Genomic DNA, 24,089 nt, shown 5'->3' on the forward strand with positions numbered 1-24,089 from the left:
TAAGTATTTTCTTTCAGAAGAAACTTAGCACAGAGATTTTGACCACTTTCTGTGATTAAAGGTCCCATGACATTTGTGCAAAGGAAGAGATGTTCAAGCAATTATGTTGTCCAAATTCAATTTGGGTAATTACAAATGGAAAAACATGTTCCGATGTATAAAACATGCTTTTGGTGTACAGAAATGGATCCATAACATTTCTGCAGAACCAAGACTAGGTAAATTAAGTTTAAATGAATCAATCATCTGTTTAGTAAATAAAAGGAATTAATCCAAATTATAACTAAATATAAACTAATATCCAGCAAGTGGTAAAAATGTTATCTTTATGACATACAAAATATATTGACAGTGAAAACCTCAAGTTACTGTATAGCAGAATATTAGTACAGACTAACAGCATTAATTTTACCTAAAAAATGTTGTCCCAATTAGTCGGACCGCATCTAATCCCAGAGATGATATACAGTTAAATTAAAGTAAGAGTTACTCATATCTCAATGAGTCACTATGAATTTAGTTTTATACCACAGTGAGTTTACAATCTCAAACAAGAAGCACCTTCAAGTTGTCATTTAAGGCTGATTAAGTACAGGGAATCCACAAAGAATATACTTAATACTACACCTAGAAGGAACCAAACATGGAAATCCAAATCAACATGCATTTGCAATCTGACAGAGCACAACCACCAAACAAAATGCATGTAGAATGTAAATTTAACTTTGTGTCATTAAATAAGTAAACAAACCAAAATCAAGGTTAAAAATAAATAAATATATTGAAATATAAACTGATCAATCACCCACCATGATTAGTTTGCGTACATCTGTTTTTTGTTTTAATTTTGTGATCCAACAGGAAGGTCTGCTTGATATAATGTCCCATGGAAAAGTGCGCTTATTCACTCACGGGGGTGGGGAAATCTCAGCTAGAATCTACATTTTAGCATTCACAAAATAGTTTTCTCATAGATTATTCATACATTTGACAACCACGAAATGTGAGATTTCAGAACCATGGTAGGAACTTCTGTAAAATACATATTAAAGTTTATATTAAAATTTAAATTAGTGATTTTTTTGGATATAATTGGAAGAAAAAAATTGTCATGAGTTCAAATTTCTCAAAACCTAATGACATTTTAGCCTCAATAAGCAAACCAGCTATGACAGGCTTGTCATACACTTACATTTGAGAAAATATATTATTTCCATTAATCTTGCCAACATGCTCAGAGACCATCTGATTGCCATATTTGGGGTCAGGAAGGAATTTTCCCCTGGGTCAGATTGGCAGAAACCCTGGGGCTTTTTTTGCTTTCTTCTAGAGCATTGGGCACAGGGTCACCTGCAGGTTTAAACAAGTGTAAATGGTGGATTCTCTGTAACTTGAAATCTTTAAATCTTGATTTGAGGACTTCAGTAACTCAGTCGGAGGTTGTGGGTCTATTACAGGAGTTGGTGGGTGAGGTTCCATGGTCTGCAATGTGCAGGGGGTCAGACTACATGAGCACAACAGTCCCTCCTGGCCTTAAAGTCTGACTCTATCCTGCATGCTCTTGTAGAACCAACTCATACACCTTTGTCAAGTAACACACTGTGTACTCTACTTTTAAAATCAATCCGAATTATTTAAAAGAAATTTTCAAATTGCCACCAGACAATTCTCTTGGTGATAATTTCTCTTTCATTCTAACTATAATTTTCTACTGTGGAACTCCCTGTGACATGACAAAGTCTATATCTCATTTCATTACCTGGGTTCGTAGCTGCTGGATTTCTGTTTCAAGCTCTTTGATTTTCTCCTCTCGTTTCTGAAGTTCAGCCTGTGCCTCCTGTCGAGCCGTGAATTCTTCATCAAACTGCAATGATTACCATCATAAACTCATTCATCCATCTATGCTCACACTAAATACTGTAATTTCAGAAAGGCTTTAAACAATAGTGTGAGTAGAGCAACAGAAGCATTTGTGGCTCATTATATTGCATAACCGATTGGAAAACTACAGAAAACACAATTCTTCTGGTCACTAAGAATTCACAACAATGTGTATAGATCCAGCTACACAACAAATTGCCATTGTAAACTTCAGAAAAGCGTTTTTTCCCCAGCACTTTCCAAGTTGTAACCTTTTTAACACCTTTTGAACACACTGATTTCCTCTGAAATGACATGAAGCTGAAATATTAAAAGTAGCTTGAGTATTCTGGAATGTCATTACAAATCATATTAAATATGGCCTATGGGTAACGAATCCTGCTTATGAACGGGTGTAACAATTCTAAGGGGGACTTTTACATTCCAAGAAGTTTTTTTCTTTTTTTTTAAAAAGCAATCTGTGATTGGAATAAGCTTTTGTTCTCACATACACAACGTAATGCTCCTAGAATCTATGACCATATTTTGTGTGAATGCAAATATTAAGTTACTACAACGTGCACTTGGATGATCACTTTAATTTGCCCCACAGCAGAAACAAAACACGTTATAGGTTAGAATTAAAGGAATATATCTGAAGGTCAATATAGTCTCTCACTGTTGACGATTAACAATATTGCTTCGAACTGCAATCACTGCTGCAGATGACATAGTTTAAAAGGAGTGACTTGCAGTCCTATACTTTTATAGTTACAAAACTTAAAACTCACTGACAGAAGTAAATGGTGTAGAGCTGCATATATGTTAGAAGAGTTGGGTTCTCAAGATAAATAAAGACAGACCTACATCCCAGGAGATTTTGAGGACATCTGAATATAGAGAAAAAAGAAATGGAGATCTTCAATAAATTCTTCCGTGTCTAATCTGACAGATGAGGCCACTTTACAGATTTGCAACGATGTCCAAGCATTGGCACACTCTTGCTGAACATACAGTTAATATATAGTGAAGATACAGGTCTGCAGTTCATGATGTAATGTTTCCCCCAAAATTTAATACGGGTCATGTTCCAGGTAGACATGATTTTTGGCCCTGACATGCCAGGATGTATGTAAAGCCCAGTCTGAAATATTACCATTTTCTAAATTTGGTACTGAAACTATTTCTACTCTAATAAGTTTTTATTTTGGCTTCCTTTAGCAAACTTTTTTAAAAGATTATCAAAATTCCTTAGGAGCAATTCTGTAAAGCTTTCTCCTTCAAGAAGATGGATGGAAAGACATAGCTGAGGAAAACATTCTACGACTCTCAAATAGTAGTAAAGAAATGCTGTGCACAGACAAGCATCCAAATCATTTGTTACTTTGAGGATTCCGACACCAATAGTGCTGTGTTTAACTCAGTACTTAAGTAATATTAAGAGCACTGACAAGTGAATGGGAAGACACAAGACTCTGCTTCAGTTTTAAGTTCATGTGTCCAATACATTCCAGAATATGTTGCATTTCAAATTAGGAGGATTCTGAGGCCAGGTCCATCTATCAACGTTGCTTTGGTCTATTTTATGTCCAGCACATAGTATTTTCTCACAGGACCCAGAAAGACATGATGGCTGGAAACTTTATAGAGCAATCATAATGCGTTTGTTATCAGTGTTTGATGTAAGTGAAGCAGCTTCTCAGTTACTCAAAGGATACTCTGAAAGTGGAATGTCGTGTGGCAAAACAAAAAAAAAGACATTGGTACCAACTCTGAGAAAGCAAAATTACTAAAAGGACTACTAAATGTTCTAAAGACAACCAACCAACCCTAGTGAAATGCTTCACATGGAAATAATTTTATGGCCTGATAATCTACTCCTAATAATGAAAAGAAGGACAAAATCATTTATATTAGGGTTTTTTTTATAACTTAATTAACATCTTTAGAAATATATTAAATCACAAAGATTAACATTTAAGAAATACTTGTTCTGAGATAACAGTGTAAGATTACTTTTAGGACTGAACTGGAGTGCTCTCCTGGCTGTTTATTACTACTGAAGGAATGTAGGCATTTTGTTGCCATTATAAACATATGTACTGACCACCCACACAGTCAATAACAGTAAAGGATACTAAGTTGTAGTCGGTTTCCTACTGAAACTGATTTAACTTTACCTTGCTGAAGTAGAAAGATATGTATCTAAACACAGCCTTAAGAGAGAGCAACGAATTAATCGCTAGACTCTTTTTGTATTCTAAAGAGAGTTAACTACAGGAAAACCTGAAAAAATTATCTGAATTTAGCACAACTCGTGTTCATCTGAGAAGTTCATTCTCCAGAAAGAACATCATTGTATTTAATCCAGAAAGACTAAGGGAAGGGAAAAGAGAGAAAACAGCTTCAGCTAATCACAGTCTAACTTTCATGAGAAATAAGATTGAAAGTTCCATCATTTCCTTTATACCAAGGGAACTAACTGAAGACTAAAATTGGTATATCCACTTAAACACCGCTCAAAACTCCAAGGAACCTTCTAGTACATTAAACAAGTGAGAGCAGAAGGAAATAAAGCAAACTACTTATATCAAAGTATAGTATATATTACATATTTGAAATAAACAACACATGCTGAATAACTCAATTACCCATCTCTATTCTTTCTGTATACACAGATAATATACTTGACAACACTCCCAAGAAAAAACAAGTATAGGATAAGCTCTAGAATACAAGATTTTTTTTTCCTATCATTGTCTTAAGCTAATGTACACTAGCAGCTAAGAACAGTAGACTTGATATATCAAGTCACTTCTGCAATAAGGATACAAATTATGTAGTAATGCTGCCAAAAATTGATCACAACAGCAAATCAGTTTCTCTATCTCAGCCGAAAGGTGGGAAAAGATTTTTGATGCATGTTTTAATCAGAGATTTCCAGTTGTCTATAACTTAAATGATAATGATTTATGATCTTACCTTTTTGGAAAATTCTGCTGCTTTTTGTTCACTTTCTTCTACTTTTGCTTTGTTCACACATGCATCTAAAAGGACAATTACCAAGACAAAATTGGTTAAGACAATAAGCGCTACTAAGTAATAAACAAATACACATATTTTCAAAGTGCAATGAATTGCTACAGAACCAAATTCCACAGTTTCACCTCAGCATTTTTAGTCTTCCAGAGGACTAAATCTTTCTTGAACCCTTCCTCCTTTCCCTATGTCTCTTGAATAGATGCACAGCTATACAATTTCTTAGAAATATTATGTTAATTCTAAATGTTTTACCTGTTGCTCAGAAAAGTGCATTTACTTTCCAATAATTACTTAAGTTGTAACATTCTGATAAAATGTAAATCAATATGGAATCAATATGGAAATTCTCCCCTTTAATCAAGTTTTCAACATTAGTACAGCCATCCCCTTCTGGAGTTAGGCTTGAGGTGAGTGTCCTAATAACTGGTCTAGCAGCTATTCTGGAGTGGTCTCTATCCCCCTCATGCTTTGTTTGTTTTTTCTTTTCTTTTTTTTTTGTGAAAACTGTTGAAACATCTTGGTTTCTTACTGATGCAGAATGAAAACAAATGCCAAAACCTCAATAATTTTCACGAAACAGATTTTGTTTTCCAACCAGTCCTAATTATAATCTAGGTGGCGCTTTGACCATTGTTCTCAATAAAACATAGTCTAACTTTCCAGGCATATCTGCTTGAACAGTCTATGCAATATACTTTCATTGTAAAATATTTTGCTGTTCTAGAAGAATACGATTACAGGCTATACAGTGGAGCTCTCAACTTCTAGAAAATTTGAGTTCATTCCCAAAACCGCATATTAAAAGTTACAGAGTTCTGTTTTTGGAGTCTGAAGAGAACACTTACCTATAAAAATTTTTATTTTTCTAAAATACAAAGAAACCAAAGGAGACAAGTTACTTCAGGTTTACATACCAATAAGGTGGGTAAAATCTACATCCAATCTTCCTCTACATTTAAAATCCGGGTCCATACCACAGCAGTGCAGTACTATCTGTGAAATGCATTCTTCAATTATCTTGTAATACTGAGTTCTGATGATAGAAGAATACACATCAATGTAGTTTTAATATAATAGAAACCATGCATATAATTTATGGAACAGAGAAAAAAAGGTTAATTATAACTTCTAATACCTGAATTATAAATTCAACAGAAGAAAAGACTGAAAATAAAAGGCCTTGTTTAAACATTGTCTATTCAATTGTTACGGTCATTCTCATAAAGAGATGTATGAAATAAAAAGCCAAAGTTTGGTCTCTGAAAATGAAGTATTATTTTAAACAGAGCATGGCAGTTCACATAGTCCATGTACTCGTTTCACTTCTGTCTCCAGGGTCTCTGTTCAGATTCTTGTTTTGCACTTGGTATCTCACTTTCTTCACACTTTGGAAAATAAAATGATACTTACCCTATTTTGTCCTCCCCACCTGCTTCATTACCACTTTTGGTCATTAATTGGCAACAAAGAGCACTACACCCACACACACAACTAATTCTTATTTTTAACGTTTCTAAATACAAATCTAAAAATGATGACAGCTACCAAATATGAAAAAGATTGGGTATTATGGAATTTTATGGGGTTAATTTTTAAACTACTTTAATTCCTTAAAGAAGCTTAAGATATGATGTCACGTTAAGGAGCTAAAAAACAAACAAATTATTTGAAATCCACACACTGTTTAAGTAACTCCAAATGAAGGATGGAACTATATACTGACTCAATCTGTTGCAGCTGTACAAGAACACATTTTTTCAGACAGACAAAAATATAAGTTCAAAAGAGAAGTTAAATTTGAAAAGATTTTCAAGGTTTATGTTTGGACATTACCTTTTTAGAACTTGTATTTCTGAATCCAAGAAAACTGATTATATGTGATTTCTGACCAAAGCGCTTTTATTTCTTAAAATTATTTTTTAATATAAGTTTAGACAAGATTTTAAAAAATGGAGTTTCGCTCCCAAGATCCATGTTTAGGCAACTAAAACAACTGACCAGACTACAGCTACTCTGAAGCACCTGGCATTGGCCACAGTCGGGAGACAGGATACTGGGCTAGAGGAACCCTGTATGTACATTCTTATGTTCTCAACTCTCATTGTGTACATGTCTTATTTCCTTACGCTAATAAGTGTGAGTTGTTTCAATATGACACCAGCTGAATGTGGAGATTTGCAGTGTTTCACTTCTCTTCCCTCATCCATACACTATATGCAGGAGTGTACTACTTCTTTACTCGTGGATTTTCTAAATTCTATTTGGAGGACAGACTTACTTCTTAACTCTCCCATTATGTTTCAATTATTAGCTTTTAATTTCTTTTTTTCTTGTAACCATGTATTTATGAGCCACATGTTTAAAAACACCATTTTAAATTAAACTTAATAGCCATACTAATGGACCTAATAGAACCAATGTAACACATGCCCATTACACTAACATTTCTAAGATGGTCAGCCCTTCACTACCTAAGTGTTGTTGCAGTTCTTCCAGATACAGTACAACCTCAGTTACCTAATCTCGATTATCTGAAACATGGTCATGCCCCCCAATACTACTCACACAAATAAAAAATGATTTGAATTTCAAGTGTCCTATGACGTTAAGTTCATATTAGTTATACTCTGTACATTAAACTACTGCCATAAAACTACTGTCTAAAATTTAGGGCATTTTAGGGGCAAATTACTGTAATTATTTCAGACCGACAGTCCTTGAATAATTTGAATTTCATGTAAATTATTAGTAGGATTACAATGAAATAGAACTTTCTCAGCCCAGCTGAGGAAAAAAAACCACTTCATAATGTAATTCAAGACTAATGCATATGCACAAGAAGGTCAAATTAAGATTAAAGCAGCGATCTTAATTCTGTTATTTTCTAATTTGAGTGATGGACTTTAATGCTTTGGTTCTTTTAACAGGTTTTTTTCTGTATAATTTCCCAGTAGTGAAAACACCTTGTGGAACCATATGTAACTCTTTGTGGGTCATGAGCAGATTCTGAACCCAGGTTCAGGTTCAGTAGTTAGACCTACGTAACTATACAACTTTAGCATAGCTACGCATACATGTTTGGTAAATTCCACCTGCAAGGCAATGTGGCTAGAAGGATTAAACATGGGACAGTCATATTGTAGACCAAGTTCTATTGCAGCTCCACCAGATGTGACTGTATGCAACCTTTAAGTCAACCTATCTTTAAATAGGGGGAATATATGTGTCTGCTGCCTAGTTAAGGGGATATGAGGTCTTGCTCAAAAATAGGGGCTTCTGAAGTGAACACAATCATTGACACCAGTCAGTGGAAGGTATCCTTCTGGATCCCAGCCAGGCACACCTTCCTCAAATCTAAAGGAAACAGCATTGCTGCTTTCACTCTATGTCCTCTGTCTTGAGGTCTTGCTCTGTGCCCTCCAAATAGGAAGCTGAGCAGGCTTGGGAGCATGATCACTCTAGCTGGCATGTAGAAACTCCCTAGGATTGGAACACACTCAGCGAAGATGGAATGTTAGATATTTTAAAGCAAGCCTCCAACCAAAATCGATGGAGCACGTGCAAGTGGCTACTTCCAGAGTCTGATAACTTGGCCTATTCTAAAAGGATTTTCATGGGGACAGCAAAAAGTCTGTTCCTGTCCCAAGGGCCACAACTCTCTTCCAAATCAAAAACACATTAGAGCTTCCAAAAGGAACAATGTTTCTTTGAGTTTGGTTGGTTTTAATACTGGTTACCAAAACAACCGATTTTTTTCCCTTAACCTTGATTCCCAGAAGCAGCTAAATAGTTTTGCTGGAAAACTTACATGAAAAGTCAGTTAATGACAAAATGCCAGCAGGGAAAATTTCAGCTTGAACAGTGGAAGTTTTGCGAAATTTATGAGCAACTGGAAACGGGCTCATAATTTTGAAAATGCAGATTACTAACTGCCAGGGTTCCCTCCCCACTCTGAACTCTAGGGTACAGATGTGGGGACCCGCATGAAAGACCCTCTAAGCTTATTTTCACCAGCTTAGGTTAAAAACTTCCCCAAGGTACAAACTTTGTCTTGTCCATGAACAGTATGCTGCCACTACCAAGTGATTTCGACAAAGGACAGGGAAAGGACCACTTGGAGTCCTATTCCCCAAAAATATTCCCCCAAGCCCTACACCCACTCTCCTGGGGAAGGCTTGATAATATCCTCACCAATTGGTACAGGTGAACACAGACTCAAACCCTTGGATCTTAAGAACAATTAAAAATCCATCAGGTTCTTAGAAGAAGAATTTTATTTAAAGAAAAAGTAAAAGAATCACCTCTGTAAAATCAGGATGGTCAATACTTTTCAGGGTAATCAGATTCAAAATCTCTAGGCAAAACCTTAAATTACAAAAAAAGACAAAAACAGGAACACACATTCCCTCCAGCACAGAGAATTTACAAGCCAAAACAAAGAAAACCTAATGCATTTTCTAGCTAGATTACTTACTAACTTTACAGGAGTTGAAGGGCTTGCATACTTGATCTGTTCCCGGCAAAGGTATATCACAGACAGACAAAAGCCTCCCCCCCCACTCCCACTCCAGATTTGAAAGTATCTTGTCTCCTCATTGGTCATTTTGGGTCAGGTGCCAGCGGGTTACCTTAGCTTCTTAACCTTTTACAGGTGAAAGGATTTTGCCTCTGGCCAGGAGAGATTTTATAGCACGGTCTACAGAAAGGTGGTTACCCTTCCCTTTATATTTATGACACTATCATCATCTACGGTAAAACTAATAAGTTTTTAAGGATCACCATTTGGCTGTGATTGGTTATCAGCCTTTATTAGCAATAGTACAAGTATTTGATCAGCTACAACATGTTAATTTCTCAGGAACTGTACTGTGAGCACACACAGTTCTCTATTCTAACTTCTGTAATCTCTCTGTGCTGACGAACCCTGTATTTAAAAATTTAAACTTGTTTATCAGCAACAAATGTTACACCTCAAGTTCACACTCCATTTTGTTGAACCAGAAAAATCATCTCAAGTCTAACTGAAGGAAATATTGCAAAAAGAAAACAAAATGGAGCTGTCACACTAGTCAAAAGAAAAATAGTTGAGGGAAGTATTAAAAAAACCTCTTCCAATAACTTCTCTTTCTCATCCCTTCCAACTAATTCCCTGTATTTTCTCTACAAACTAGAAAAGCCCCCGTTACCTGGAATAACTGACATTTATTTGTAGTTGTATGATTTAACAATAAGAAAACACCAATTCTCCTGCCTGATTCAGTATTATGCTAGGCACTTGACATATAAGTAATAACACCTTACACTCTAAGGACACAATATGCAGTTGAAAGGGGATGGAGATGTTTTGAAATAAAAACATGAACAAAAAGGTATTGTAGATTTTCTGAAGACAAGAACCTTTCTGCCCTGCAGGTAGAAAAGTGAGGAATAATTCAATGAGTTAAGAGATACAGAAGAAAAACCACAAGGAACTCAAAAATAAAACCATCCTTTTGTCTACTATAATGAAACTCTTCCCTTTAAATAAGTGTACCAAGACAACTTGTGTTCAGCAGTTCACCCTAGATTATAAAATAACCATATGTTTGAGATCCACTGTGTTAATATTTCAGCTTGCATTACCCTACAACTTGGACACCTGATATTCAAAGCAAAAAGAACAGCTAGAGCTGACTCTTACCGGACGTAATAATCATTCCTGACCAGTAGTAAGTGTTGCAATATTGAGAGGAAATAGTTTTCAGAAGCTGTGTCCTTCAGCATGTTATACAGCAGATGGTATACTTCATTCATATCAGTGCAAAGATTGTTAAGGAAAATGCCAAATGACTGAAATGAACATGTTCATATTGTAAGGAATACACTTGCGTTGTTCTAATTAAATTCTATTGCCTTCTAAACAATCCCCCTCATTAAAACATTTCTATTTTTTCCAGCTACAACTAACCAAAATTATTTTACTGTGCTCATCACAAGATCTGCCAAATAAGGCTCTAATCCTTCAACTCAGTGTTCATGGGGACTGATGGGCCCACATACAGCCCAAATGAACTCAATGAGCTTCATGTAGGCTCAGCAATATACCTGCACTATTTGTACAGGACCAGGGCCTGAGGTATTTTCCATTTTCCGACCAATTAACACATTATACTTTTACATGAATCAAGATAAGTAATGGTGCAAACATTTTAAAATCATTAAGAGTTGAGGTTCTGTGATTAATTCATACAACAAGTGAATTTGGCATTTTAATTTAAGAGTGGAACAAAATTAGATTATATATATTATAAATATTGATTACATGTTTCATGTCTGTTTGGGAATACTATACCTATTTTGTCTACTCATTATTATATCCAAGGAATCTAGAGATTTGTTTCTATCAACTTTTCATCTCATGGTGGGCCTGAAAGTTGACAAACAAAATACCAGTTAATGTACAGGTATGACAACGTGAAAGATTTAACTGATAAGAAACTGTTACTGAGTTAATATCCACTAAAATGAATGGGACAGTTCACATCTTGAAGGCATTCTTCTCAGCTTTCTGCAGACTCATGTAGTCCTCCTGGCATTGGTTACACTCATTATACATTTGTGAAGTTTTCTTTGCCATCTTAACAGCTTAAAAAAGGGCTGAGATTCTAAAGAACAACACAGTAATGCAAGGGGTGCCAGTTCACCATACCAATCCCGTGTGGCACATGTTGGAAAGGGTTGATTTCTATGGGCATGAATCGGGAAATAACTGGGAGCACTTCCCTTATTTAGGGCCGGACAGTGATATCCAGTGCACAGCTTTGTTAGCCTGAATGTTGGAGTTATACAGATGCATGTGGCTGTCTCTGTAGCAGACAGCATCTCCAATGGTAAATAAGGTAAGTAAGCCAATATCCCATTTCCCATGCTTAGAGAAGGAATGGAGCAGGCGGGGGGGGGACTTGCTCAGATATTTGTCACATTCGTTTTGGGGGTCAAGCTTCATTTTTAGAACTATGTATGAAGCAGCTTGGCATGGCAATAGTTAGGCCTAGGAATTGCTGGTAAAAAACGGTTACTTACTTTCTCATAACTGTTGTTCTTCGAAAGAGTGGCTCCAAGCTGAGCGGGACCAGTACCAGATACCATTCCTTGGACCGTCTGCGGGAGACCTCTGGTGAGGGCCGTCTCAACTCCTCCCAGTGCCGGTCTCTGGGCAGTGCTTGAGAGCAGTGTGCCCTTTCTGGTGCTTCCTCGCATCAAACTGCTGCCGATGCCAAAAGCTCCTTCTGGGCCGCTGGCAAGTGCGAGTCTGCAGAGTCGGAGCTCAACCGGAACCAACTCCCGGAGCCATGCCGGGACGGTGTCTTAGAGCAGCACACCATTGCCGGCTTACCCTCTCGACAGCAACTGAGACATGGGCACCGGACGGTTCTCACCATATGGGAGGGGGCTCGCAGCCGACAGCTCGATGAGGTCCTTCGCAGCCTCAAAGGTGCCAGGCGTAGAGGGGTGATCTGTTATGCCCCCGAGCCCATTCTCCACACGGAGCTCACTTAGGTCTGGGCTTGGTGGGGCTTGTGCTGCCAGGATCGCCTGCGTCAGCGCCGGTACCGCAGCCTTCTCTCTCTTGTCAGCACTCGGGGCCTTGGGAGGCGCCGGCCTCCTGTGCGGGGAACGACCACGTCTTCCTTTAGGCTGCGCCGGGGGCCGCACCAGGGAACACGATCAGTGCTGGGGCCTAGCCTGGCGGTCTGGGGCCAACAGTTTACAGTGCTTAGCCAGTGCTGGGTTTCTCGATGGCTCCGGGGCACTATGAACCGAGGAAACCTGAGCCAGCGTCAGGCGCTCCGGGCCCAGCAGCTGCAATGCAGCCTCCATCAACAATTGCTTTAGACGAAAGTCTCTTTCTTTCCTTGTCCTTGGCTTAAATGGCTTGCAAATCCTACACCTTTCAGTTTGATGTCCGTCCCCCCGGCAATGTAGACACGAGTCGTGGGGGTCGCTAACTGGCATAGGTTTGGGGCACATGGCACAAGCCTTGAAGCCGTGGGCCTGCGGCTTGCCCCGCGGCCCGGGACAGGTGCTGGAGGCCTCCAAGCACCTAATAACTTAAGTGTCCACAATCTGTATGTAAACTAACTGATAACAGCTACTCCAAAGGCTAAGGGACTGCTCTTCTACGAGAGAGAGGTTGTTCCAAAGCCGCCACGGACGGTATGAAGGAACTGGAGGGGATCGGGCCAGCAGGGGTATATATGCACGGCGCAGTGGTGCCACTCAGGAGGCCCGCCGGCCTGATGGGAGCCGCTAAGAGGAAAGGTTTCCAACACTCGTGCACATAGCGCGCGCACATCTACTGTGGAATGGACGTGAACAAGCACTCAAAGAAGAACTTCTGTATTTGAGTTAACTTTTTTCATTCCAGATGAAACTGAAATTTTCCATAAAGCTGCAAACTAAATGCCTATTTCTGATTTCACACCAGTTTTATGTAGGTATACCTTCAATTGATTTACCCAAGGGCAGCTGAAAATCACACCCAGAGTCTTTACCCACATACACATGTGATGAGTTTACTGGCATCAACTAGAAAGGGGCAAGAATACGGCTGGCACTTTGGAACATAAGGTTAAGAATGTCCCCATATCACAACCTATTATACCAGTGAAAGTTAGATAAGATCTGTGTGTGTAAATGTTAAAGGACATGCCTGACGTTCAGGAGTGCATAACATGTTAAACACACTAAAGAATTTTGCATTTGTAAAAATGAGTTCATCATCTAATAAAAGAGCAGTCTATTGTCTACACAAAACACCCCCTGAATACCACAAAAAAATTAAGCTTTTGGCTTCATGAACTGAATGGCATAATTTTTTTTACTAATTGTATATTTTCTTAATCTATAAGAATCATTACCTGACAGAGCAAAATTACTGGTTTAATGAAAGGTCCTTTTTCATGAAAGATTACTTTCCCTTCATGACTTGTAAACTACCGTATATACTTGTTCATAAGCCGAATTTTTTTTTAGTAAAAAAGGGAACCATCAGAGAAGGGGGTCAACTTATGAACGGGTATAGAGAGGGAGAGGTGGGACACAGTCCCTCCCCACAAAAGAGGGAGCAAGGAGAAGCAGCACAGCCAGAAGGGAAGAGGTGGGGCCAGAGTCTCTCCACTTCTGGCCACGCTGCTCTCCCCCCAGCCTCCAAAGCAGCTGCAGCTCCAGCGTTGGCAGGCTGCAGCCGCGCCAACTGGCCTGCCGGAGCACGCTGCAGCCATGCCACCCAGCCCAGCCCACTGGAACATGCTGCGGCCATGCCACCTGGCCTGGCCCACTGGAGCAGGCTGAGGCCACACTGCCAAGCCTGCTGGAGCAGCTCCAGCCAGAGACAGTCTCCCCTGACTGTCCTCAGATAAGGTGGGAAGGGATGGGATGGGATATGAGTGTGGAGGTCCCTGACTAGGGGTGGAGTCACGTGGGGGGTGGTCGTGGGGGGTGGTCACAGGGGGTGGTTACTTTGACCCCCAGCTTCTCCCCACAAAAGAATTTCCCCATCAGTTGCTGTACTGGCCCGTCAGGGTAAGCAGCTGGCGCGCCGGGACACTTTGTTTACTTAGGTTTACTGCTGTGCCTGCAGACACTCAAGGTAAACAAACCCTCTCAGCCCACCAGCGGCTTATACTGATGGCCCAGGAGCCAAAGTTTGCTGACCCCTGAATTACAGGGTCGGCTTATGAATGGGTCATAAAAAGTTTCCATTTTTACTTATCCATTTTGCGAGTCTCGGCTTATAAATGAACCAGCTTATAATCAAGTATACACGGTAACATGCATTTATGTGTATTGGTACCTTTATGTAACACTTTTTCAAATTAAAGCTACCGGAACATAAAACTACCTGAAACATATAGACCCAAGAGACCATAATTTAACTGTGGCAACCAATCAATTTAATCTAGAATCTTTTATTACATATTTACAGAGAATATACATAAAAATTAAAATAAATTAGTGAGTTTTTAAAAGGATATTCCATTTCAGCTCTGATGTCATTGAGACGATGTGACAATTCAATTAAGTCTTCTTCTTTGTTTTCATCAAACACTTTCAACTGAATATCAAGTTCTTCATTTTCTTTCTCTTTTAGGTCCTAGTTTTCAAAAGGCACATTTCAAAACCACGTTTGTCATCCTTTTTAAGCAGAATTTTTTCCTTCAGTAAATACATTAGTACAAGATAGAACTGACCAGAAGACCGATTAAACTTTGTTTTAAAAAGAACCAAAAACCTAACAGGTTACAGCTCATTGTCTGATTCTGAAGAGAGAAGACTTTATGGCAAGAATACTGCTTCTAGCTTTCTACTCTTATGTGTGTTTTAGACAGGAGATTTTCTTTACCTACAGGTTTCAGGAGATCAATACAGTAAACTAATTGCTAATACTTTCATTTTTAACACACTAGTTCAAGCAAGAAAACAGTATTACATGACACCCGAAGGAAGCATGTGGTTAAGACATTTGTATATGTCCCTTTGACAAATAGTGATAAGAACAAACAACATTAATAGAGAAAAACATACTGATATATTCAAGTACAACAGTCCCAAGTATGGCAGGAACTTTTTATTTTATTTTTGTTTTTGTACACAACATTATTGCTGTAGGATTACCAAAAAAGTATAATAAAAAAATAAGGGTTTTTTTTTGTGCGTGTGTTTTAAGCTTTACATTTCCCAAACTATGTAGCTTGATTTCCTGCACGGTACTTCTTGAAGCCCATACAATAGTTTTCCCCTCAAACTGATGTTTAATTACTACCTAAAACCTCAGTCATTGATTTTTTTTTTTAATACATTACATTAATGCACATGCACCACAAATATTTAACTTTTTTTCTCCCTAACTCAACATTTTCACAGCATGCCACGCTAGAGATTTTTGAGATTAATATATCAGCTTGATTGTCTTTTACTATGTCTCCATTCAAGTTGCAGTTTTCAAAAGCCATTCAATAATCACAAGTGGGGAATATTCAAAGATGGTGAAGTCGACTGAGAGTAAGATGACTAGGTATGGAGTCTAAAAGGAAAATGTCAGCAATGTGGAGTCTATAGTTAGATGAAACAGACCTGACCGAGATGAATAATACTTCTGTTGCTTCCACAGATATTATATAGGAAGTTCAAGGCTTTGATTAAGCTATTTCACTGTGGCCATGAGAACCAACCTCTCAAAACACTCTAATAACTTCTGTAATTAAGCCCTTATAGATTTGAGGTACAATTTTCAAAAGGATTTAATGACTTAGGAGTCTAACTCACTTTGGGAGTAATTTACACACTTCCTGACTTTCAATGAAACTGAAAAGCTGAAGTGCCTAAATCACTTTTTAAAACAGGACTTAGGAGCCTAAATCATTCAAATGCTTTAGAAAGTGTTATCCAGGCTTTTCTTTATTACTACCTAGCCATTCTCAGAATATACATATTTAATTCATTTGTTGAAGATATAACATTTGCAATTGTTAAACAATTTTATTTGTCTAACATCTCAACTAAATACTAGACAATTCTTCACATCAATGAAGAATTTTTTATGATTATATACTGCTATGATAATGATTTATCAATTATCTCTGGAATTCTCAGAAATGCTATCAATGCTATCGGGAGATTCCCAAACCTGAGCTGTTTTTTGTAGGTGACAAATCTGAGAAATTGTCACAGATTGAAGTGTCACTAGAGGTGGTTTTGGAATTAATTGAGAAACTTAACAGTAACAAGCCACCGGGACCAGATGGCATTCACCCAAGAGTTCTAAAAGAACTCCAATGTGAAATTGCGGAACTATTAATGATGATCTGTATCCTGTCCTTCAAATCAGCTACTGTACCCAATGACTGGAAGACAGCTAATGTAACACGAATATTTAAGAAGGGCTCTAGAGGTGATCCTGGCAATTACAGACCAGAAAATCTAACATCAGTACCGGGCAAATTGGGTTTAAACAATAGTAAAGAATAAAATTGTCAGACACATAGAAGAACATAAATTGTTGCACAAAAGTCAACATGGTTTCTGTAACGGGAGATCACGTCTTACTAATCTATTAGAGTTCTTTGAGGGGGTCAACAAACATGTGGACAAGGGGGAGCCAGTGGACAAAGTATATTCAGATTTCCAGAAAGCCTCTGACAAGGTCCCTCACTAAAGGTTCTTATGTAAATTAAGTTGTCATGGGGTAAGAGGGATGATCCTTTTGTGGATTGAGAACTGGTTAAAAGACAGGGAACAAAGGGTAGGAATAAATGGTAAATTTTCAGAATGGAGTGGGGTAACTAGTGGTGTTCCCAAGGGTCAGTCCTAAAACCAATTCTATTCAACTTATTCATAAATCTGGAGAAAGGGGTAAACAGCGAGGTGGCAAAGTTTGCAGATGAGACTAAACTGCTCAAGATAGTCAAGACCAAAGCAGACTGTGAAGAACTTCAAAAAGATCTCACAAAACGAAGTGATTGGCAACAAAATGGCAAATGAAATTTAATGTGGATAAATGTAAAGTAATGCACATTGGAAAAAATTACCCCAACTGTACATACAATATGATGGGGGCTAATTTAGCTACAACTAATCAGGAGAAAGTTCTTGGAGTCATCGTGGATAGTTCTCTGAAGATGTCTACTCAGTGTGCAGCGGCAGTCAGAAAAAGCAAGCGGGAAGTTAGGAATCATTTAAAAAGGGATAGAGAATAAGACTGAGAATATCTTATTGCCCTTATGTAAATCCACAGTACGCCCACATCTTGAATACTGCATACAGATGTGGTCCCCTCATCTCAACAAAGATATACTGGCATTAGAAAAGGTTCAGAAAAGAGCAACTAAAATGATTAGGGGTTTGGAAGGGGTCCCATATAAGGAGAGATTAAAGAGGCTAGGACTTTTCAGCTTGGAAAAGAGGAGACTAAGGGGGGGATATGATAGAGGTATATAAAATCATGAGTGGTGTGGAGAAAGTGAATAAGGAAAAGTTATTTACTTGTTCTGCTAATATAAGAACTAGGGGCCACCAAATGAAATTAATGGGCAGCAGGTTTAAAACAAATAAAAGGAAGTTCTTCTTCACTCAGCACACAGTCAACCTGTGGAACTCCTTGCCTGAAGAGGTTGTGAAGGGTAGGACTATAACAGGGTTTAAAAGAGAACTGGATAAATTCATGGAGGTCAAGTCCATTAATGGCTATTAGCCAGGATGGGTAAGGAATGGTGTCCCTAGCCTCTGTTTGTCAGACGGTGGAGAAGGATGGCAGGAGAAAGATCACTTGATCATTACCTGTTAGGTTCACTCCCTCTGGGGCACCTGGAATTAGCCACTGTCCATAGAAAGGATACTGGGCTGGATGGACCTTTGGTCTCACCCAGTATGGTCATACTTATGTCCTAGGCTAACCTGGTCTGCAGCAGAAAGTCATGTCCTGGCTCCCTCTCCCTTAAAGGAATGCACACTTTTTCCGAACAGCCTGATAACAGCTCCTACACCACTTAACGTGCAATGAGTTAATTTGTGCATAATTTATGGCAACACTGATATTTACATAGCATTTCATGACCATACTGAACTACAATTAACATTAAAAATAGTTGTGGATTTCTCAAGACATCTAGATAGACTCGTGATTAATAATTAAATCACACCATGTTTTAATATCATGTACTGCAAAGAGCCACAGGAGACATATTAAAAGCCACTTGCAGCTCCCGAGCCTCAATCTGAATATCACTGACCTATTGTGTTTTTAACTTTGCACACACTGCTTTATCTATTGCCTCCCAAACCTCTCAGAGAACAGTATCTGTCCCATGTTGCTTGGTGAGGCTAGCATGGTGTACTGAGGTATCAATACTTTTCCCCCTGAGTTTTAGTTTCGGGGAATATATAGGGTTTATCGTATTTTCATGAGCATTTATTTTCAACTAATTTTTTAGATTTCTGGCAGGTATTGAGCCTGGTAATTATAAATTTCCTTTAGTCTCAAAGTGAAGTTTTCACTTTTGGGTAATACAGTGTAGTATGAAGCAAATACTACAAGTCTGACCGGACATTGGTCTTCTTAAGGCCAGAAACAAATGCTCTATTATCTCTCACATAAGCATTCCTCATTTTATTAAATGCAGAGGCTAGTGCCTGTCTACACTAACAACTTTTCACACTACTATTGCTTGGGGAATTTGATTGCTCAGCTCAACACATTTTAAAATCAAAATTATGGCAAGCATAAACTACCCTGGTGATGTAGTATATCAGATTACCCCAGAAAAGCACTTTTCAGATGGTCATTGACTTGATATTAAGGTTCAACTTCTACTTAATGCAGAACATTCCCATATAACAAAAAAAAATTAAAATATTTAATTAAAAAAAAATTAAAAATCAAAATAAAAATTGTCAGATCACCATTAATACAAAGGTTTCAGCGTAGCAGCTGTGTTAGTCTGTATTCGCAAAAAGAAAAGGAGTACTTGTGGCACAAAGTGAGCTGTAGCTCACGAAAGCTTATGCTCAAATAAACTTGTTAGTCTCTAAGGTGGCACAGGTACTCCTTTTCTTTTTTCATTAATACACAGTTTATCACACCCAAACCACTTAATGCACAACTACCAATTTATCCAGACCTCAATTTCTTTTGCATATGAAATGTAATATCACATTTCACTTCAGCTGTCAGTCAGCTGTCAAATCTCATAGGTAAAATAGATCCTCAGGGTTTTGTTGGGAGACATTTATATATTACATTAATTTCTTAATGCATATGTAAATAGTTTCTGCATACCTGCTGCAAAAATTAAACCCTGAGATGTTAACGTATTAAAAATCCACACAGAAATGAAATAAATACAGTAAGTTTTTCCTTAAAAGGAAGGGAATGTGTGTGGTTACAAAAACTATGGATCTTTATTACACTGTTGGTGCATTTTAACTGGATTTTGCAATTACATTAAGCTGTACACATTCAAAGTGCACTTGTGACACATACAGTATTCTATTTTTCAGTATTAGCATTGTCATACGTTTTATGCCTTGGGACCATCATAAGGGGATTATTTAATATAAGCAGAATGCTGTAACTCCCCTCCTCCCCCCAGTTTTTGACTAACTGTAACTACAGTAACCTAAAAAAGGGTCGCACCAGGAGAGTAACTGATGGATAAGGACCTAGGTAGATTTTCTCCCAGTAAATTATACATGGCAGTTTTCATTTCTTTCAATACAAATACTGTATTCTCCAGATCTTCTTTCAAGAAACAAAGCTTCAGACATTTTTATAAATCTGAGACATAACGAGTTAAGATAAAATCTACAAGAACAAGAATAAGAAACTAGTGAAAACATAAATTTTTAAAAAATATGCACGTGTTTCCTGTTTATAGGAGAAATCCAGAGTGCCAGATGTAAAAGAATGTGATATAAATAGGCACAAAGATACCCATAAGATTCTAATTTCAGAAACTGTCTATATATGATCCTGAACCTAATTTAAAATATTTTCTGAACACAGTTCAAAGGCAATAATCTTCCTGGCGAATGTGCAATGAACTCCAAGAAGCTCCCATGCAAATCTCAGCTGGTGAAATTTGACCCGAGGCTGGCTACTGTCCCTGCCTCAGCTCTGGTTGAATGAGCTTTAATTTGTGCCTCAAGCATGAGTCCAAAGGAATAACACACAGAAATGCAGGAAACAAGTTATTTCAATATTGTTCCTTTGGAAATAGAGTCATTTCATCAGGTGGTGTCAAAAGAAAAAAAATTATAGCTCTTCTAAATGGAAAGTAACTTCCAAGGGAACAGATCCAGTTTATGTCATGTTTCAACTGAGATGAAAGCAGAAGACAGACATTGGCAGGGGGACCAATTTATTACTATGGCTCTCCATCAATACCTTTGGAAGGACTTATGCAATATTAAACTGCCTTTGAAGGGCTGAGAAACCAGTAATGCTTGTCGTTAATTGTGTAAAATAAAATTATGGTCATAATCTACCCACAAATCTGCTTTATATATAGTGGCCTTGGTACTATCAGAGACATTTACCATGGAGCAATACAAAGTCAAATCCCTAAAAACAAACAGAAGTCCAAGCAATGATAATAAATTAAAGCTTGATTTAAAAGCGTGCCCACTTCTTACACATCTGAATGGTGGAGTCAAGAAATTCCACAAGAGAGAAAATGCATGTGCAGGACTTGGCAGTAGAAGAGGTCATCTGATCCTGATATTTTCCACAAATATAATCACAGCTGAGTGTAGAGGTCAACCTTAACTACTCTCAATTAGAAGTCATTCCACATTTGTATACCAACATAATTAATGATGCTTTAAAGTTAAAATATTATTTAATCTGGAGCCAAAGGGGCTCTTTCAGGTCTGGTGTAAAGTGATGGGAGGCTTTAGTCTGAATGACATCCCTTCTTATCGAATTCTACAGAAACTGGAGTTAATTTCAGAAGCTTAGTGGGAAAACAGTTAATAATGAACCCACACCAATCCAACTTGAACAAGGTATGAACGAGCACCTTCATATTCAACACTAGTTTTAGCCTAGAAATGCTCTTATGGTAATATCTTTCTTATGACATTGGCATACATTAAGCTATTTCAAGGTAACTGAATATCATAACTGTAGCTTACTATGCTAGGAACAAGTTTGATCCATCAAAAGATCAGTAAACAAGAAATGACATGAAAAATTGCATCAAAATCATCTGTCCTTTCTGCCTAGAACTCCAAGCTTTGATCTTAAGATAAAAAGTTACACTTTGTTGCGACAGCAAGATTTTTTACTAAAACAATGGTGTATTACCTACTCTCAGATGACATTGAATCAAGTTATAGCAAGGAAGTTTATTGTATGTTCGAGAAAGGTACTTATTTTTCTGTTCCCTCAGTTATCCATTGGATAATTTCTATGTAAAAATGGTTGATAAGAATTGTTATTACTTATCATGAAAGAAAATAGTTAATCAGCACAACAGTTTTCAAGTAATGATGCTGATTTGAGATATTCTTAAAAGAATTAATCCTATTGTTTCTGGCAACTTTTTATCTAGTTTTGTAAAGGGAAGTCACTTACCCTTCATAACTGGAATTCTCTGAGATGTGTTCCACATCCAGGTGCATGTGCCCTGTGCACTTTAGCCAGCAAGTGTCCATTGGTCACACCAACTCCCTGATAACCTTAAGCACCTCCCACCTCGGGGTATAAAGGAGGCAGGGCAACCAAGCAATTCTCAGTTCCTGCACCTCTACCAAATCAGAATATTAGACTTGATAGTAGTGAAGAAAAGAGGTCAGGTTGTGGAACACATCTGGAAGAACTCCAGTTACGAAATGGAAGCAACTTTCCTCTTTTCTTCAAGTACTTGTTCACATGTTCCACTTCTTGTGACTCCCAAGCACCATCTAATAGACAGAGGAGATTCCACGAGTCTAAACGAAGATTGCTAAGCAGCCCTCCAAAACTGGGGAGCTGAAAAAGATGCCTGAACTAAAGAGTAATGGCTAGTCGAACTACATGTATTATTCCAAGTAGAAGTCCTACATATATCAGCTACAGGCATTCCCCTAAGGGCTCGTCTATACTTACCAGGGGATCGCCGCATGACAATCGATACATCGGTGGTCAATTTAGCATGTCTAGTGAAGATGTGCTAAATCGACCACAGATCGCGCTCCCGTTAACTCCTGTACTCCACCGGATCAAGAAGAGGAGTAAGGGGAGTCGACGGACGAGCATCTGCTGTTGACTTCACGTAGTCTGGACCCCTCTGTAAGTAGGTCTAAGCTACATTGACTTGAGTTACACTATTCATGTAACTCAAATTGCATAGCTTAGATAGTCTTTTCCCTCTAATGTAGACAAGGCCTAAGAGAGGCTGAAAATGTGGCCTGTGCTCTGCAAGAATGTGACCTAACGTGACCTGGGAGTTCTAAATTGGCCCCCTCATAATGTAGCTTCATGTAATGTGACACTCAATTAGAGATCCTCCAAGTTGAAACTGCCTAACTCTTGGATCTCTCAACAACAGAAATAAATAGCCTAGGGGACTGCTTGAATGGCTTTGTTCTAGACAAATAAAGCAACAGAGATCAGAGGACATGCAGAGTATGTGCAGCAGCCTTACCCTTAGTTGAATCAGTCTCTGGAGGGAAACATGGATAAGTGAATGGACTGATTTAAATTAAAATCTGATTATTTTAGGAAGATGTTTAGGATGTGAGTGGAGTGTGAATTTATCCTTGTGAAAAATCATGTACAGGGGTTCCTTCATCAGAGCTTGCAATTCACAGACCCTGCTTACCGATGTAATTGCAATGATGAACGCCATCTTCATCCATATAGCATAAATGAAAACAAATATAAAAGAAGCTAAGTGAGCTAACAAGCGGGCAGTGAAGGCCAAAGAGAATGCCCTCAACAATTCATATGTCGAGCTTTTAAATGACCCACAGCTGGCTGGCAAAAAGATCTACAGCATTGCCGAAAGGTAATGCCATTTGTAAATGATGATGGGAGAGACTGCTCGTAACACCTGAACAAGTGAAGGAGAGGTGGAAACAATACATTCAGAATGCCTAAAACGAGCTTTCCAGAGCTGTCAACAAGTGAGCTTAGTCCTGATGTAATGGAGGAGAAGAGAAATGCAGTTTAGGAAATAAAAAATGGTAAGGCAGTGGGACCGGATGAAGTGATGGCAGATCTGGTGAAAGTTTTGGATGAAAGAGGCATAAAATGGATAAGCCAATCGGTTAAAGCCATGTGGCAAGACAAGAAAATTCCTGAAAACTGGTGCAAGTCTCTCCTGGTTCCCATACATAAGAATAACTACTGAGGAATAAAACTATTTTAACATGGTGTAAAGATACTGGAAGATATTCTGGACCCTAGGCTTAGGAGAATGGTGGAACCCCTCCGTGAACAAAAGCAGTTCAGCTTTAGGAAACAATGAGTAACTACAGATGCCATGTCTAATCCGGTAAAGATACCAACAAGATAGCTTCTGGGCTTTCATAGGCCTAAAAAAGGAATATGATCAAGTGGACAGAAGGATCGTCGCATCAGTGCCGAGGAAGTGTGGCATACCTGAGAATCTAAAAACTATGGTGACTGCCTCTATATATCACCCAAAACAGAGATCTGAACACAC

The 24,089-nt window shown here is 38.2% G+C and overlaps 1 protein-coding gene across 3 annotated transcripts in view; it reads right to left on the reverse strand.

The window, feature by feature from the left end:
- DIAPH2 (diaphanous related formin 2) overlaps nt 1-24,089 on the reverse strand; it is an 837,317-nt gene that overhangs the window by 633,536 nt on the left and 179,692 nt on the right. For all 3 annotated transcript variants that reach the window (XM_077825677.1, XM_077825676.1, XM_077825675.1), the window contains 5 exons: nt 14,919-15,037; nt 10,583-10,699; nt 5,817-5,935; nt 4,843-4,907; nt 1,760-1,864 (listed from right to left, as the gene is read on the reverse strand). In XM_077825677.1, the coding sequence (XP_077681803.1) occupies nt 1,760-1,864; nt 4,843-4,907; nt 5,817-5,935; nt 10,583-10,699; nt 14,919-15,037 (525 nt within the window). The remainder of the gene's footprint in view (nt 1-1,759; nt 1,865-4,842; nt 4,908-5,816; nt 5,936-10,582; nt 10,700-14,918; nt 15,038-24,089) is intronic.

This window comes from Eretmochelys imbricata, chromosome 9, assembly GCF_965152235.1.
Source record: "Eretmochelys imbricata isolate rEreImb1 chromosome 9, rEreImb1.hap1, whole genome shotgun sequence".
In the NCBI taxonomy this organism is placed as follows: Eukaryota; Metazoa; Chordata; order Testudines; family Cheloniidae; genus Eretmochelys; species Eretmochelys imbricata.